The following is a 19,323-nucleotide window of genomic DNA, read 5'->3' as shown; positions in this document are numbered from 1 at the left end:
TATGGGGACCAATTACATTCAAGCTACCATAACATGCATGCTAGGGATCCACTCAAATGTTATGCTTGTATAGCAAGCACTTTAAATGAGTGAGTCATCTCCCCAGCAATCTTTGGTCTGGAAAATCCATTCTGCACACACTCATATAGAGACCACAAAACTGGTACATGATATCCTCATGGTTCAAAATGCAACACTGTAGAACAAATGCTCTCTTATCCTACACTGCACATAATTATTTTCAAACCAGTCTAGTAACAACACTGTTGTTAATTCATTTAAAACTCTGGTGATCTCATCAGCTAAAAGAAATACAAATGCAGACAAAAAAAAAAAAGCCTTGGTTTTTCGTTTTGTTTTTTTGTTTTGTTTTGTTTAGTTTTAGGCAGGGTTTTCCTATGTAGTTCAAGCTGATTTAAAACTGACTATGTACTTCAGGCTGGTCTCAAACTTAGATCCTCCTCCTCGCCTCACCCTGTTGAGTGCCAGGATTACAAGCATGAGCCATCACACCTGGAAAACAATTAAGTGAAACTTTTGTGATTGCCACATGGCAAGTCATCACTTCCCTAAAATTTGTCTACTCCTCACACATAGCTCCCTATAGACCACACACACACACACACACACACACACACACAGACAGACACAGTGATATTTTATCCGTATTTTAATAAATAAAGCTTGTCTTATGATCAGAATCAAAGCTAAGCTATCAGAAGCCAGGGAGTGGTGTCATACACCTTTAATCCCAGGATTTGGGAGACAGAGACAGATGGATCTCTGTAAATTCAAGGCTACCCTGGGCTACAATATCAATCCAGAAATAGATCCAGCTGGTGGTGGCTCACACCTTTAAAGCTAGTGTTTGGGAGTCACACACCTTTAATCCCAGCACTAGGGAGGTGAACAGAGGAGCAATATGGTTGGGCAGAGAGAGGAATATAAAGGGGAAGAGACAGGAACTCTTTGGAGTGTGGAGTCTGAGGATTCATGGAGATAGGGTCTCACCCTATTGGTCTAAAGATCTGGTAGAGGTAAAAGGTCTCTCTAGTGGTTGACTGCTTTGTTTTTCTAATCTTCAGCTTTAACCCCAATATCTGTCCCTGGGTTTTTATTATTTGTGTTACACACACACGAAAAATTTTGTTTTGGAGATTTCATCTTTTAAACATCAACATTTGGGATTTTAATATTTTGGAATGGTGAGGTTTTGGACTGAAATGGCAGGGCCTGGCCATTATTGCACAGGCTAGCCACAAACATTTGAACTGGACTCCTCTCACTTAACCTCCTTAGGACTACTTGTTATACATTACTATGCCTCGTTTATATAATTTTTGCTATTTTATACTTTAAGGATTTTGATCTTTGGGGATATTTCAGTCTGAGACTGTGACAGCTGAGATTATGATTAGCACTGGTTATCATCAAAACATTGTTATGGATGCAAACTAGATGTTTCATCATTAATTCTAAAATAATCTAACAAATAATATCTACTGAGCATTTTACCTTCTTCTCTATTGATAAAAGATGAGTTAATACATTTACATACATAAACACATCTATTTGTAACACTGTATACAATACATATACTTGATATTAGAGGGAGTTCCCAGTCTTCATATAGTAATCAAATATGTACCAGTGTTCAGAGTATACCAGACTGCCTATATGGGCTATCACCAGCAGGAATTGAGGGGAAGTCAGTAGAAACTTAATAGAACCAATATCCAATAGGTTGTCTGTCATGCTTGAGTGAAAAGGCAGCCTAGAATTACTATAAAACTGCCTTGCTACTACATCACTGTGAAAAGATTACAACTATCTATAGTCAAAAGAGTATGTTTTTATAAAAACAACTACTCTAAAGTCCATCATCTGGCAAAGGTCAAGAGCATCTTTACCTGTATCATGGAGTTAAGGGCAACCTATTGTTAGAAAGAAAATCATCTGCCCCCTCCCCATTTCAATAAGCACTCAGGGCTACATACCACTTTCTGCCTTGGATTAGTTAAAAGAAAAAAATAGCTGTTAGATTATATATATATTTATATATATATATATGCATATGTGTATGCATGTATATGTAATATATATGTTTATGTGTGTGTGTGTGTGTGTGTGTGTGTGTGTGTGTGTGTGTGTGTGCAGACTCCTGTGGCCTCTTCAGCCCTCAAAGTCACGTCCCTTTATTTCTTCTAAGATCTTGATTCACTCTTACTTCCATCACTCATTATAATTCTCTGAAACTACAACATCCATGTGATGATCTCTCTGGAATATATAGATCTTTTCTCTAGTCCACATTCCTACTTTTGAACTTTCTCATGACTGATAACCAACCCCTTTACAACCTCAACTTTCAGTATCCTATCTTCTGTCCACCATTGCCTGTCTAGACAATCCCTCTAGACCCATGAGTCATTCAAAAACAATAAACTCTTTTTAACAAACCAACACCTACCATCCTGTGAACTCTCACAGGAGAGTTTCCTCCTGCATATTTCTTTTATATATCACCAAAGATAATTACTTACTGCACTCACCTGTAACTTCTTTGTCCCTACCCTACTCCCTTGACTCCCAACCAAATTTCTTTTAAATTCAATTCTTTACCTATACCCCTGGTAACAAAGACTATTCTCATTCAAAAGTCATAACCTGTAGCCATAACTTTAACTTCCCAACACAGCCTGGAACCTCCAATCTATTCTGAAATCTGTTTTCAGTTTCACTAGCATACAGTTAGCAAGAGGCAGAATCTTATTTTGTACAGACCATAAAACGGATCCTGCAAACTTCTTGAACTCTGGAAGTGACTTCAATAATCAATGGGAAAACCTGTAACTGTTCTAATGTTTAAATGTCAAAAGGCTAAAACTTCCTACTGTTATCAGTGTATATAAAATGAAAAACAATAAAGATATATTTAATAAACTGTAATTTTAAAATAAAATTGTTTATACAGTTAGTGTTTTATCTCTTTGTGATAGAGGAGTTCAGCCAATCACATTCTGTCCGTGGGGCATGTTGCCCTAAGGCAAAAATTTACCTATAAACCTGGTGGGTGCGCTTCCCCACCCTCTCTTGGGACCTGCACTCGGATCCTTGGGACTCTGGTGTAAGTTTTCTTTTATTCTGCTTATTAAAGATATATCTTTTATATTAAGCTAGTCTGGTTAAAGTTTAATTATCGATCGACCACGCCCCATCATCTTTGTACTATATATATATATTCATTTTTTGTTTGTTTGTTTGGTTGGTTGGTTTTTTTGAGATATGGCTTCTCTGTGTAACACCCCTAGTTGCCCTGGAACTAGCTCAGGTAGACGAGGCTGGCCTCGAACTCACAGAAATCCACCTGTCTCTGCCTCTCGAGTGCTGGGATTAAAGGTGTGCACCACTATCACCCGGCTCTGTAAGTTATATTTTATGTAAGATAAAGACATAAATTATTTTGAAATCTTTTTAGGGTAAAAGTAAAATTCCAAGCAACAAGACACTATTATATATTTCAAATTCTGCAACAAAACACTGTTATATATTTCAAATTCTGTCAGCACAAAATTTTCATGACAGGAAAAGGACAAAGGCCAAGCACAAAAATTTTTCTGTATACTTCTAAAATTTCTAAGAGACTATTTTCCCTGGCCACCACATTAACTACAAAAAACGGACAATGACATTTTCTCTCTAAAATTACTAACAATATAATCCTCATTTCTAGAAAAAGCCTTTGTTCCAACTAATGAATAAGCCCCCATTGAGATGCAAAAATCATAGGATGCACTGCGGTTCCCTGAAAAGGCCAAACAGCGATTCTTTCAAAAGAATGAGCAATGAGCGGAGAACATTAGCCAGTTTAAAACAAAGATGGCTTTAGAGCTCCTGCCCTCTCTCCAGTTCCTCAGCATACAAACCGCTTGCTTTTGTTTTGTTGTAGGAAACACAAATATAAATAACACATAGACACATACACTAAGGCACCACCTTAAAGAGGAAGTAAGTAGTTGACTTTCAATTATCCACTCTGCTAAGGCAGGATATTTACAGTTTGAGTTATCTGGCCCACACCACGAGCCACAAAACATCCACATCAGCACCTCTATGTAGTTAGTTAATTAAGGTCTAGGGTCTTCACCATAGCTCTCGAATAGACAAAGCAGTTCTAAAATCTGGTAATAAGCTATTGATCAACAAATCCAATTAAATAATGCAATCCTTAATATGAACTGAATTTAAATACAATAACTCCACAGACAGATAATTATATGAAAACTATTGCCATATCATGGGACATGTTCCTTAACTACAAATTTCCATTTATTCCAAAGTTTCCCAAATAGCAAGAACCAAGAAAAGAAAGGATGAAGAATGTGAAGGTAGGGAAGGACTCCAAATGCTTCTCTTCAATTCCAATGGACATGGCCCCTTTTCTCACCAACCCCACTCCCAGTTTAGGAAACATGGGGAAGGTGGAAAGAGCAGCACATGTCACTCATCTCCCAGGAAATAGGTGAGAGAGCCAACTCAAGCACGTTCTTCCTTACTCTGGCTTTTGGAACAAAGGGTTAGGGTTGACAGGCGGGGGTTTGTGGGAATCAGAACAACAGGGAAAATGCTGTTGTACTGTAACCAATTATAAACAGAATCACTAGACTGTAGACTTTAAAAGGATGGAACTTTGCTGTATCCACCACTGTATACCACAACCTAAGGAGAAGATCAGCCATTCAAATAATGTAAATTAAGAAATAAAGTAATCATTAAACTTGCTAAAGGAGTATTTGCTGAAGGCCTGGCCAACTATTATGCTCAAAGGCAATGGAAAAAACCTAGCAGGAATTAGGTCACTAAAAGCAAGCACTGAAGAAGTACCATCCAAGGCCTTTCCTGTCACTGTCTCTCGGGATTCCCAGAGGGCATACGGTGAACAGTATTCACAGACTCCCCACCATGTTACATTCACTGTTGCCACCAGAGGCCCAAAGTAACTGAACAAACAAACCATTTACTGAACTCCAGAACAAATACAAACTAAATCCTTCCTCTAAAAGTTTTAAAAAAAAATCTGAAGTAGCAGTACAAAACTAACAGAGAACCTGTGAATTGTAAAACTGACAACTGAAACACATTATGTCCATCTTTGCTTCTTGGGATAACACACCTGTCCACAGCAGTAAGTGGATGCCTCTAAGACAAAGCCAATATTTGGCTCATGGGTTTTTTTGTTTTGGTTTTTTTTTCTTTTCTTTTCTCAAGTTCCCAAACAAGTAAAAAGAAATATTGTTACAAGCCGGTAACAGTTTCTGTAATCACAGACTCTTTCTCTGGCAGTCTAGAAAAGACCTCTAGTCTTATGGTTCAAATGCAATGTCACAAACCCCAGGAAACTAAATTCAACTAAGGATTCCTGGGTTTATTCCACTCTCATTAAGTTACAGTATTAGATTTTTATTTTATTTTTTGAGACAGGATTTCTTTTTCTTCTGTGTAACAGCACTGGTCGTCCTGGAACTCGCTCTGTGAACCAGGCTGGCCTCGAACTCGGAGAAGGGGCCACCGGTCTCTGCCTCCCAAGTGCTGGGACTAAAGGTTTACGTCATCACACCTGGTGCACATTCTTTCACTAAGTGAGAATTCACCTTCAAGATGTATTTTTTAAGACAGTATTTCCTGGTTTACATTCCTAAACCAATATAGCTGAATTTAATTTTTCCATTCATCAACTGGTTTCTATGTCTCTTTCTCAAAGGCATCTATCATGCAGACATATATTTAAAAAAACAAAACAACAAAGCACCTCTTCAATAGCCTCCTGCTGGTTTTCATGCTACCAACGACTAGGAATTGTCTACCATTTCTAAATGACTTCTCCAAAAAGTATTTTTTAAATTTCTGTTTTTACAGACTACTACAAAAGACACATTCAAAATGGGATCCAGGAGAACTTGCCCAAAACACATAAGGCACCTGCTCTTCCAGAATGCTTAAACCTATGTGTGCTACTATTTCCCAGAGCTGCATTAACTTTCTTGTCACTACTCCAAAAGAAAACACTGATTTTTAAAATGAACAATTGTAACATTTGAAGATTTTTTGAATTCAGTCTTCTTACTACCAAATCAAATGTTCACAAACATTTCACCACATTGTACTGAAAACTACACTAGAAATTATACCCAAATATAATATCTAGATTGTACAATAAGTTAATTTCTGCTCGTCTTGTTGATATTTATTTATTCAAGACGGGGGTCTTGTTATAAAGCTCAGGCTATCTTGGAACTCAATAAGTAATCCAGTCTAGTCTCAAATTCACAACTCTCCTGCCTCAGTCTCCTAAATGCTAGGCAACAGATATGAGCCACCAGGCCAGCTAATTTATTTCTTTTGTAAAATAAATACTGTAAAATAGAATAGTGAAACAGTTCACAGAAGAAAAAAATCAATGTCAATTCCTAGAGTTGTTTTATGACAGATCTTTGATGTTTTTAAACCATCTTATGCTTCTGAAATGATGCATTATAGATCATTACAGCTATACTTCATTTTATAATTAAAGGTATAAATACATATAGACATATATGGTAACAAATCAGAAAAGGTCTTGATCTAAAATTTTCTCAACAAGTTCTACTTCTATAGTTTCTGACTGAATAAGCCTTTTTAAATCTAATTTTTGCTTGTGTGTTGTAATTTGTTTGTTTTATTTTTTATTTTTTTCTTTTCTTTTTTTTTTTTTTTTTTAAAGAAAGGGTGTAGTTCTGTTGCCCTGGCTAGCCAGAACTCCCTATGAAAAACAGGCTGGACTTCAAAATTGGAATCTTCAGAATTCGCATCACCTATGTGTTGATATTGCAGATGTTCCTCATACCCTTGGCTTCTTTTGATCTAATTTTTAACTGAATTAGATTTCTAATTAACTATAGTTTTTAAAATAACTGCCATTTCTTTCTGGCTTTATCAATTTTTCCACCTGTAAAACGGTTGGAGAAATTTATATTCCCCCCCCCAGGTAAACTGGGGGTGGGGACAAACACAACGAAAAAGCACCTCCATCTATCTAACTTGAGGTGACAGCTAACACTATCACACCTGCCTAGAATCGTGTGTACCTCAACGCACAAAATATTTTGAAAAATAAAAACATTCTCTAATATTTTATATTTGTTCCAAATACTTTTATTGTGCCTATGTTCAGTATTTAAAACCAATACAAAAGAAAAGCTATAAATTATCATGTAGTAGAAAGATAACTAATACCCTTGCTCACAAAGATCCAACATCACTATTTCCCATCACTTGTCTATCTTAGCTTGTCACAATTCAATATATGCAAGATTTCCAAACTCCACACTAGCCCTACGTATGGCTAGTAGAATACTTTAAAGGTAATCTTCAGAAATTTGTGTTATAAAAGTGACATTACAATCTGACATCATAAAATATTAATAGTGCTAGTAATCCCCAATTCAATTTTTTTTCCCACTGATACCACCATCTCATGGTGACACGAAAGACCAGGAAAGCATAATAACCAACAAAACTCAGTTGTGCCAACAATTTCAAAAACATATATGGAATTAACTAATTTCTGTTTATTCACTGTCCAGATTGTTTGCTTGATGTTTGAGACATATTTTCATGTAGCGTGGGCTGGTTTTGCACTTGCTGAAGATGACTTTGAATTCTGATTCTCCTGCCTCCATCTAGCATTTGCTGAGATGACAGGCATGGCGTGTCATCACATCTGACTTCTAACTGATATTTTAAAGGTATTAAAAGCAACATACTGAAGCCTCCACAAACAAACCTTCTACATGAATGAAGTCTCCATCTTTGAATTGTAAAACAAAGTTTTTAAGTATCTTAATTCTTAAGTTCATGAAATTATGTGCCTTCTCACTAAAACACAAGAAAAAGGAGAGGTACATACAGCTATAGTTAACACAAGCTTGAGAGCAGGGGCACCTACATTCCTAAGAGACACAGGCAAAATTCCATACACAGGAAAATAGATAATAAATAAATCTAAATGAAAGAGTAAACCAAACATTCTCTACATAGCTTCATACATTTAATTAAAAGGTGTTTCTAATTCAGAGTTTAAGTATTATTATGAAAATAAAACAAAAAAGGGACTTAGACCTTTGCCTCAGAGTACATGGAAGGCCCCAATAGAGAAATAGTCAAGCATTCCAAAGATCAACACATATCAAAATTACTATTAGAGTTTACAAGACCGTGGTTTTGCTGTTTCTTCAAAATAAACTTATTTCTTCAAAATAAGCAGGCAGAGAACTAAGTATCTAACTAACTAAGTATTTGTACCTTGTCATAATTGTAATACTAGGAAAGAGTGTTTTACTGCTGCAATAAAGAACTGAGCATATGACTCCTGAGTCGGTACCTGCATATAGTGAGCAGCACCACACCCAGGTGTGTATCAAAGTACCTGGAGAGACTGCTCAGTGTTTCTGCTGAAAAAGCATCACCTAATGTTCTCCAGAACAACAACATCATTTTCTACATGGATTTACATCTATACCAAGAGGTCCAAAAACAGTATTCAGAAAGTATAGCTAAATTCTAATCAAAACATTTGTATAAATTCACTTATACACAGCCACAGTATATAAACAATCATATAGCACTTCAGTTGTGAAAATAAATTACTGGCACTAAGATAATTATGTGAAATAATAACATGCATTAAAGAATATACCCTTTTTTCTCATTAGTTAAAAAAACAGCAAGAGGATAGAATTTGGTCTAATGGGAGAGAGGGGAAAAATGTATAGCTCAATAAAAACAATAAAAAGAAAAGAATCTGGTCGAACACAGCAATACATGCAAATGTGTAATTTTGGGTGTGCAGATTTCAGAAAAGCCCCAGAAATCCTAGTAGCAAAAGATAATAAGGATTTACAGTTTCTCCCCATGGGTCTATGGCACAGAAGATGGTGTCCATAAGTCACATAAGACTCCAAGTCTTCCTTCCCTCACCTATAAAGTAGGAATAATACGTTTGCCTATACCTCACAGAGCTACTGAGGATGAAATAATTAACACACATAAAGAATTTTATACGGTGTCAAACAACATTAAACAACAACTACCCTTCTTACTAATGCTGCTTCTTTTGGGATCACCAACACCCAGAGTCAACTAAAAGTAAGATTACATGTCCATTCCCTAGAATGGGAATAAGTAAACTACAGTCTGCAAGACAAGTCCAACTATCTATTTTTGTTTGGTATGCTTGCTAGAGGTAGTTTTTCTACTGTGTGTGATACACATCTGTGTGTAGGGGGAGGTTACGTATGTGTGCAGGTATGTGTGTCATAGCCAAAACTGGATACTGAGTGTCTTCCTGATCACTCTCCACATTATATATGAGTCAAAGTCTCCTGGTGAACCTGAGGCTCACCAATTCTGGATAGTCTAGCTAGCCAGCTTGTTCTGGGAATTCCATCTCTACCTCCCAGATGCTGTTGTTACACCTGTCTGGCTTTTATGTGGGTAATAGAATAGCCTTCACACTTGTGCTACAACCATTTTTATCCACTAAACCATCTCTCCTGCCACAAGAATTCTGTTTTTAATATGAATAAAGTTTAAAATGCATTGTATGAGAACAAAACCAATTCATTTTATTGTAAAAAGTGATGAAAACATGTTATAAACTTTTACATCTTGACATCAGTACATTTCCACTTAACAGAGAAGTTAAAAGCAAAATCATCTTAAACATACTACATCTTAAAACCACTACTGATATCTAATAAGAAATGTTGACATAAACAAGATATTTGGAAGTTATGATGAGACATAACAAGAGGTAAAAGTAGAGAAAAACACAGAACCTATGAACACCAGAGACTGACAGGAGCAAGAAAACAGGAGGGAGAAGCCATCTCAGGAGTTGTAAAAAGCACAAAAACACAGCAAAGACACTGACAGCAAGAGTGAAGCACACACACAAGACAGCCACAGTAACACAGGGAGGAATAGCAACCTATCCAATCACTCTTCCCAACCTCCTTACCCAGAAAGGCCTAACTTAAGTCTGAAGGTACTTGCTAGGGAACAGATTTCAACATTTTATTAGAAATTTTCTGCTTCACAGATAAGTGTTACTTGAATATTAAAGAAGTAAAAACCACAGGACCTGCATTTGTAGAACAATACATTGTAATAGTGGAGATAAAAACTACAAAAAAAATCCCTAAATTAATTAGAAAATCTCAAGGAAAAGCACAAGCCCAGTAAAGAAAAATTCTGGCAGCAGAAAAAAAAAAAAAAAAGCAAAGGAATCTACATTCTTACTTATGGAGGAGGGCTGTAGCTTGGTGGTCGAAAGAAAAATAATAAGGGCTTGGAATACTAGGAGGTGAAGGGGTAAAGGTATCAAATAAGGATGACTAAAACACAAGCAAGCAGTCTTAATAAATTCAAGAGACAGCAAGCAACAACAATAAGGACATCCCTAAGTAAACCTGGGCTGTCCTCCCATCAGAATCAACAGGCTGTTTGGTCAGTAGAAGTACAGAAACTGTCAGAGCTAATGGAGGAAAAAAAGCAAAATAGTTCACTTTTGCCAGCATATTACTAAGCATGAGAATGAATTATGGATAATAAATTCCTATCTGTAGAAAAGAAAATGAAACCAGGAGGAAGCTGCCAAGTCAAGAAAACATGCAAAACTAGAAAAATTGGCCTAGCTACATTAAAAAGAAAGAAAAGTATTCAAGATGCATAGAAATTACAGGAATATGTTTCTGTGTTATTTTAATGGCACATTCTCACAATTGGATAACCATGGAAACATAGAAAATGACAGAATTAAAATATAAAGTCTAAATGAATTTTCTATCCTTAAACACAGAAAAAGAATTATCCCAACAAATTCATGGTAAGATTGGAGCCTTACCAAGCTCTGGTCAAGTCAATGTTTCAAGAGTCTAAAAAGAAGTACTTAATGGATGTAAAAATTTTAAAAATCCTATAATATTACACAAATATTCATACAGAAATTGATATAAGAAATATGACATTATTATTATTCCTTCAGCAAGCCACAAACATAGATGTTACGTTGTAATTAAGTAGACTGGCTGATACCAGAACTTAGATTGCCAGTTCCAGTTGATTTGGTTGATTCACAGTTCAAACAGAGATGCCTGGCCTGTGCTGGCAGCTGCTATACCACATACAACCTTTATTTACTAAATGAAGACTGCTTATTAAGCTCTAGCTGTTTAACCTGAATAAGTATAGGAAAGAAAACAGCTCAGGCTACACTTGTCTCCACAGAGTTAGGAGGATTCCTAGGCCTTTGCACAGATCACCTGGTATAAAAGTGAGTACTTACTAATATCATCTTCATGATAAATAACAGAGTGAAACGGCAGAATTCGGTCTTTAATATATCTCTCTGCTGGCTCAATATAAAACGTGCCGCCACGAGTCTGGATGAAACCTTCAAATCTTCCATCAACGACAGACCCATGACTAAAGCTTCCTTCTTCACCTATTGACAAAAGCAACAAATTCTTGAAATTTTAACTTGCACATTCTCCTTTTTTTTTTAAAAAAATCCATTCTTATATTTTTTGCAAATATTCTGAGTACAAAATGTACTGGAAAATTAGTTTTCACAAAAATATATGAAGCTAATTTGAGATATGAATAGCAATCAGTATGTAGTTAAAACAGACAGTTACGTACTCAACAATGAAAGTGGAATGTCTGTCATGATGGTCAAATCCTAGCACCTTGCACAGTACCTGATGTGCAGACAGCAGTAATTCAATAGCCAGTACATTAATTTAAACTTTGAAAAAGTAAACAGATCCTTTAATAAACTATGTATTTACAGAATAAAGATACTCAAAGTACCTTTTGAAACTTTTCCTAATTTGTCACAAGTGAAAAGGACCTTTCTAGCTTGACACTTCAGTTTTTGGTCTCGTTGCCACCTATAGATCTTACAAATATATTTTAAATAGAAAAAAGCCAAGCAGTTCAGAAGTAATTAAAACAAAAGCATTTCTACAATCTTGTTTAAAACGCTGGACAACGAAGCCAGATGTAGTGTCTCACATCTACAGTACCACTGCTCAGGAACCTGCAATGTCAAATGAGAATGAACCGCATACTGAAAATGATGTCAGCTTGGGAGATGAGTGACACTTTGTCTTTAAAAAAAGGTATTGGACAGATTGGCAATACTATCTCACTATTCTCTAATGAGAGAAATAACAGCAAAAAGGGGAGTACTTTTAGTTCTATTTAAATATGATCTCAAAATCTAAGTACCAAAATTAAATGAGAGAGAAGCATACAGTTTGCTCTGAGGGTTCTAAATTCATGACCTCCCATGTGCTAGGCAAGCATTCTACCTCTGAGCCATGTCTACAGTACCATCAGCCATTCTGGTTTGTTTAGAGATAGCATCTTGACTATGTTGTTTAGGTTGGCCTCAAACTCCCTCTACCCAACCTCCCAAATAGCTGAGACTACAGACACATGCCTTTAAAGATGGGATTTAAAGTTAAATTTATCAAAGCTTGGTGTGGGACTGGGATAGGATTTGAAATAAGTCTGAACACCATTAGCAACAACTACAAAACCCAAAATTTTATTTTTTAAAAATTTATCTTTCACTAAAAACAAATTTTCCTGGGCTCAATCCCAACCAAGCATTACAAGGAGGGGAGGAAGAGCAAAGGAGACACGATGAAAGGAAAGAGAGAGGAGAGAGTAGAGAGAGAAGAGGTAAGGGAAGAAAAAGGAAAGGGAGGGGGAAGGAAGATAGGATAGGAGAGGTAGGGTAGGGTAAGGAAGTGAGGGAAGGAAGGGAGAGGGAAGGAGGGAGGGGAGGGCAATGGGAAAGAGAAAGGGGGAGAGAGGGAGAGAGAAGGAGAGGGAGAGAGAGGGGAGAGAGAGAGAAATGAAAGAAGAAAAAGGAAGGAAAGGGAATGACAAGATTGGACTCAACTCACAGGATTTTCTGTAATTCTGAGGCCATCTGGCCCTGGTACATACTAAGTACATACTCTACCCATGTGAAATATTCCTAGATTCAGTCTCTCACAATTTCTAAGTTACAGGTTAACATTAGTTGATTTTTCAATTAATCACAAACTGTTAAGATTTTCTTTTCTGTTTTTGTTTTGTTTTGTTGTTTTTTGTTTGAGACTGTATGTTATGTCCTGAACTCATACTCCTCTTGCCTATGCCTCCAGAGTACCAGAACTACAGGTATGTGCCATCAAATCTAATCCTCCAAGACATATATATTTTAAATGACATCATCTTTTTCTACAAACTCACTTACATTTTTACTTTTGATGACCATCACCTACCAAAGAGGGAAGAGTCTGCCCAGTAAGACAACTGATAAAGAAAGTAAGAGAACACTAAGAACAGCCAGAAAAAATACTTTCCTTTGGCTATGATTACAAGACTGCAAAATTTAGTAAAATTTACTAAAATTTAGTAACTTGGGTTAGTTTACAGGTAAGTATAAAAATGACTCATTTATCTAGTAAAATAAAAAATTAAAAGCTCTTCTTTAAGCATTTAATTTTTCAAAATGTTATGACTTTGGGCAAAAAAAAAAACCTCATTTACTGAAGAAAATTTTGACTGCTCTAACTCAATAATTGAGGACTGTCTTTAGTAATTATTAATGGAAAGTTATAATAGCCTAGAAGATTAAATTACTTTAGCCATATGACTTCCCTGTCTGTCTTGCACTTTGCCATCAGATGAACTTCCTGTTGGGCTAAGTATATGCCTGTGCCTCCCAGCAACTTTGTAAATTGGTGAGAGCTATTTGTTACAAGTGTCAGGAAAGACACATGGATTTTAGAAAGGAAAGGCCTGGGAAATTATTTTTAGGTGATTTTATTACATTGTTTTAGGCTAAAATGATCTCTACTACCAGTTTCCTTTTAGGTTTTTCAAATTTTTTTCATCTTTTTAAAAAAATATTTAAATAAACCTGGAAATCACTGCTAATTTCTTCCCTGAAAAATTAGAATGTTATAAAAATCATTGAAAATTTTTTAAAAATTCTGAATGTGGGGGTTCATGCCTGCAGTCCTATCCCTTAGGAAATAGAGGTATGAGGATTGCTAGTTCCAGGCCAGCCTAGACTACATAACAAGATATTGTCTCAAAAACAAACAAGAGGCTAAAACAATTGGAAACTCTTAACACTTGGAAGCACCAAGAGTCAAAGAGTTACAGATTTCAGAAGTGGCACAACATATAATTCACTATTAAACATCATGTAAAGTGGGTTCATAAATGACTTAATTTTCAAAGACCATTTTCCTATATAATCTGTTCTATTTCCTCAGGTTTTGTTTTGAAAACTAAAAAATTTAATTAACTAGTTTAGTTAATTAAAATTTTTAAACCCACAAAATTCACTACATGTCTTGGGCATGGTAATACTGGGCTGAAAGGCAGGCAAGACAGGTGACTAGCGTTCTCATCTCTGCTGGGGCTTGTGTCTCTGCTGCATGTGGTGGTCTAGTCTATGGAAGACGTGCAGGAAGGATATACGCCAACAGTCAGGGACATCTTGAATTTTGTTTGTTTTTGTTTTACCAAAGTTAGAAATACATTAAGATAAGTTTTAACAAGGTTTATCTGAGCAAGGGGCATTAGGGACAGAAATACTTAGGGAAAGACTGGCCTTCTCAAGAGACAGTCCCTAGACTATCTTGTGATAAGTATTGCAGTGACAGCCACCTGGGATCAGAGGCCAACCTCTTCTTCCTTTTCTCATAGGTGCATTATTCCTGTCCAGAATTCATCCCCAGGTACAAAGTTGAACAAGGAACCAGAGAGCCAGGGGACTGCTTTCTCAGTTGTCTCTCCATCTTTAAGGAAAAGGTCCCTGGTCAACAGATCAGCAACCTTGACTCTTAAGGATCTAAGAGTCTTCTAGAATTCTTGACACTCTGGACAATCAAATGACAAGACATTCTTTCTCTGTCACTTTCTTACCTCTCCTCAGGATTTATGCAACCTTTTCTTAAATATCTGCCTATATTTATAATATATGCTGCCTTTTGTAGAAAAAAATCAAAGGAAAGTCTGATAAAGGTCCAACTTACCATAAATATGTCCAGTGTAAATATGAGAGGTATCATAATCAAGTACTTTATTTGATGTTTCTACTTTAAATTCATCACTAAAAAGGGAAGTGTCCCTCTTCATTCGTAGGTTGAATTGTCTGCAAAATGAGACAGGAAAAGAAATTAAAAGGACCCAATCTTAAATGATTTCTTTTACTATTAAAAAAAAAAAGCACACAAAACAAGGACTGTGTCACATGATTTGTCTATTTGGGAAATGTATGTATTTATATTTATATATTTTTATAAATATGAAGTCTCACCAGGCCAGGCGGGGCTATAAAACGATACTCTGTCTCAAAATAAAACTAAATTAAATTATAAATTCTGCCTATCTTGTGAAATTGCTTTAAGGATTAGAGATTACGATGTAACGTAGCACAATGTAGCCTGCAGGAAATGTGAGTAACAACTTAACTATCATTACTAAACTCTTCCATAATTGCTACAGAAGTCTGCACACAGAATTCCTATCCCTGATCTTTATGACAAATATAACAAAGTTATCTTCTTGAGCATGTTTTGAATAGTAGAAAAGGAAGGAAACTTTTTGTTTAAAACACATTACAAATTTGCACTGTAGTCATTATACTCGTCTGTGATATGAAAAAAGTGGTATAATATCTGCTTAAGAAAACTGATCAAAAGAATCAGTGACAGTGACTTCTAGTATAGGAATTCCTCTTCTAGAATTCATGTGCATTCTTGTATATAATAAAATGACCTCTAGTACAATAGACTACAACAAACTGGCCTTTGTCTCCATTTCCTGTGGCAAAGCCCTTAAAACTCTGGGATCTCCAGAAGAATAGGAGTGTCTTCTTTCCCAATAAAGAGTTCATTTCCAATCACACCAAAGTCTATAAAGAGGACACCCATACAGCATCAGGATGGATTGATCAGGGACTATTTAATGTTTGTATAGAATTCAATAACCAATCTGTAATCCCTGATCTCTGGGTCTGAAATTTCAACCCTCAGTCACTTAGTCTTTCTGATGATCAGTCCAATTTGAGACTGTCTTAGGGGTCCCATGTTCGGTCATTTCATTATCATAGAAAATGAAATCTGATGAGCATCCACAGGTGGTTAGCACATGGCAGTGGTGCAAAGGTAATAAATACATAAAAGACATGGAAGCTCGATGCTCCCATCTGTCCTTTGTATCTCTTCCATTTAGCTGCTCCCAAGTTGTATCCTTTAAAATAAACTGTTATTAGTAAGTAAACTGTAGGGTTCAGGATGTGGTTAAAAAATACAGGGCTTGCTTAGCATGCTTAAGGGTTACCTGAGTTTGTTCCCTGCACTAACGAAAATAGGTAAGAATGTGTATGGATATGGGAAAAAGAAATACTTACTGCTGCTGCAAATACAAACTGGTACAGCCACTATGAAAATCAGTGTGGCAGTTCCTCAGGAAGCTGGGAATCAATCTACCTCAAAATCCAGCTATACCACTATTGAGCATATACACAAAGGACTCTACATCCCACTACAGAGATACTTCTTCATCCATGTTCATTACTGCTCTATTCATAATAGCCAGAAAGTCGAAATAGCTTAGATGTCCATCAACTGATGAATGAATAATGAAAATGTAGTACATTTAAACAATGGAATATTATTCAGTCACTAAGAAAAATTTAATTGTGAAAACTGCAGGTAAATGGATAGAGCTAGAAAAAAAAATCATTCTAAGTGAGGTAGCCCAGACCTCAAATGACAAATATTGTGTATTTCCTCTTACATGTAAATATTAACTTTGAAGCTTTCAATATATGTGCTACACTCTGAAAATGCACAGAGGTTAAGTACCCAGTAAAGGACTAATGGGGAAGAGAATCTCAAAGAAGAGGAAACAGAATATAGTGTTATGGAAAGACAAGGGGGAAAGTGGAATAGAAAAATTAAATAGGTAAGGGGATGGGAGAGAAAGGTAAACAATAATAATTGATGAAGGACAACTAACACTAAAGGCCATTGAAAAACCATACAAAATTCTATTTCTATAAAAGCTTCTTAAAATAGATGCATATATGGATCATCAAATAAGGAAGACAATCTTATATCATCAGTATAAGTATGTAGACATCTTATACCATCAGTAAAATCTCCAGTGCCAGAAATGGGCTGCCTCTTGTTGAGTTATTGGCCAAAGGGCCACACAGAAACCCCAAGCTAACCTATTGGTGTGGTCTTACTGCTGAAGACAACACTTACTTAAATCAATGAACAAAGAGAATAGTTGGCACCTAACTAGGAACTTTACCTCTACTGACTAGCATCCATAGTATTGGAAGGTATTTTGCAGGTTATCAAAGGAGAAAAGTAATCATCAATATCACACAACTACAAACTCTGTGACCTACAAGAGTGACCTACCTGCAAGACAGAGTGGTGTAATATTGGTACATATACTACTGGAGTAACCAACCACTTTCTGATTGGATTTAAAGCCCAATCCAAGAAGTGTAACCCACTTCTGGTACTGCTAAAATGGCCAAAAACCTGAGAGTAGATCGCAGGACTTGGAGAAGCCTACCAGAATCATTTTGCTAAAGAACATAATAAAACGACTCCTAATGACATACTACTATACACATATATCAGAGCCTTGTTTAATCATCATCAGTGAAACATCTTCTTGCAGTAGATGAGATTTAACAAAGATTTACAACTAGACAACGTCCAGAGAGACTCTGAAGCACTCAGTCCTAAATGGGATGTTTTCATCAAACCCATTCCCCCAGGCTCAGGGATCTATGCAGAAGAGGACACAGAAAGATTTTTAAGAGCCAGAAGTAATGGAAGAGTTCAATGAAGTCATGTCTTCCAGACACAACAGGACTGATACACATATAAATTCACAGCAACTGTGGTAGCATTCACAAGCTAAGCAGGGTCCCAGTAGTGAAAGGCGAAAGAGGACACAGGATCCTACCCCTAACCAGAAAGCTATCTGCAACAGATACTCACTGTCAAAGAGAAAAATCTGTCTCCCTGGGTATATTAATCACACTACAGAGCAGGCCCCAAACCCAGGAGTAATTGGCTAACACAAAACAAACACAATGGTAATTTTGTTCACTTTTGTTTATTTTACATTATTTATGGCATTTTTTTTGTCTTATTAGACTTTTGCTTGTTTGGATATTTGTTTTTGTGTTTTGAGAAGTTTCTGTTTCTTGTTTTTTCTTCCTTTTCTTGTTTGGTTTTTAAATGAGAGAAAGAAAACGAATATAAAGGTGGGTGAGTTAGGGAGGTGAGGCGGCTCTACAAGGAATTGGGGGAAGGAAAAAACATGATCAAAATATATAAAATAAATTTTTTAATAAAAAAATAAGGTAACTGTTTCAAGTTCTGTAATCCATTCTTGAAAATTAACTTTAGGAAGAAGTTGCAAGCACTCCTTATTTATAGCAGGTTGGTCAGACCTAAAGATTGCTCAGAATTTACCACTGTATCTGAAGGGTTAGAGGAGGGACCTTTGTGGGTCAGAGCCCTCAAGCTATGAAGTCTACACTAGCTCCACACAGTTACTATCAAACCTGAATTAATTAACTAAATTATTGAATACTCATTTGGTGTCTAAAGGATAAGAAAACTGTTAATTAATACAAGAAAATACCCCAAGAAGCTGGGTGTGGTAGGGCAGTAATCCCAGCACTTAGGAGGCAGAGTCAGTATCTCTGAGTTCGAAGCAAGCCTGGTCCACACAATGAGTTCCAGGACGTCCAGAGCAACGTAAAAAGACCCTGACTTAAAAAACTAAAAATTAAAATTAAAATTAAAAGAAAATACCCCCAAAAGAGTATTCACTCTACAACTGATTGGAAAAAAACAATCAAGTTAAAGAAAAAATGGTTATCAAAAAGAAACAAACAAAAAACCTGGGGGGGGGAATAAAATAATTCACATTTAATGAAACTAAAAATACTAAGTTTTTAAAGGGGAATAAAAAATAGGAAAAAGAAATATGGTAGCTTAAATGAGACTAGCCCCCAACAGACTTACATATTTGAATACATAGTGCCCAGTTGATGAAACTGTTTAAAGGATTAGGAGGCGTGGCCTTACTGAATGAAGTATGTCACTAGGCATAATCTTTGAGGTTTCAGAAGTGCCTACCATTCCCAATTGGCTCTCTCAGTCTCCT

At 36.2% G+C, this 19,323-nt stretch overlaps 1 protein-coding gene across 1 annotated transcript in view; it reads right to left on the bottom strand.

The window, feature by feature from the left end:
* The window catches only part of Adam10 (ADAM metallopeptidase domain 10), a 102,048-nt gene that overhangs the window by 44,648 nt on the left and 38,077 nt on the right, over positions 1-19,323 (bottom strand). Inside the window, exons 3-4 of the mRNA XM_085689319.2 lie at positions 15,147-15,265; positions 11,384-11,542 (exon numbers count right to left, since the gene is read on the bottom strand). Coding sequence (XP_085545445.1) covers positions 11,384-11,542; positions 15,147-15,265 — 278 coding nt within the window. The remainder of the gene's footprint in view (positions 1-11,383; positions 11,543-15,146; positions 15,266-19,323) is intronic.

The sequence above is a fragment of the Myodes glareolus genome, chromosome 4 (assembly GCF_982192425.1).
Source record: "Myodes glareolus chromosome 4, mMyoGla1.1, whole genome shotgun sequence".
NCBI lineage: Eukaryota > Metazoa > Chordata > Mammalia > Rodentia > Cricetidae > Myodes > Myodes glareolus.
Note: the sequence above shows the minus strand (reverse complement) of the source record. Positions and strands in the feature narration are given on the sequence as shown.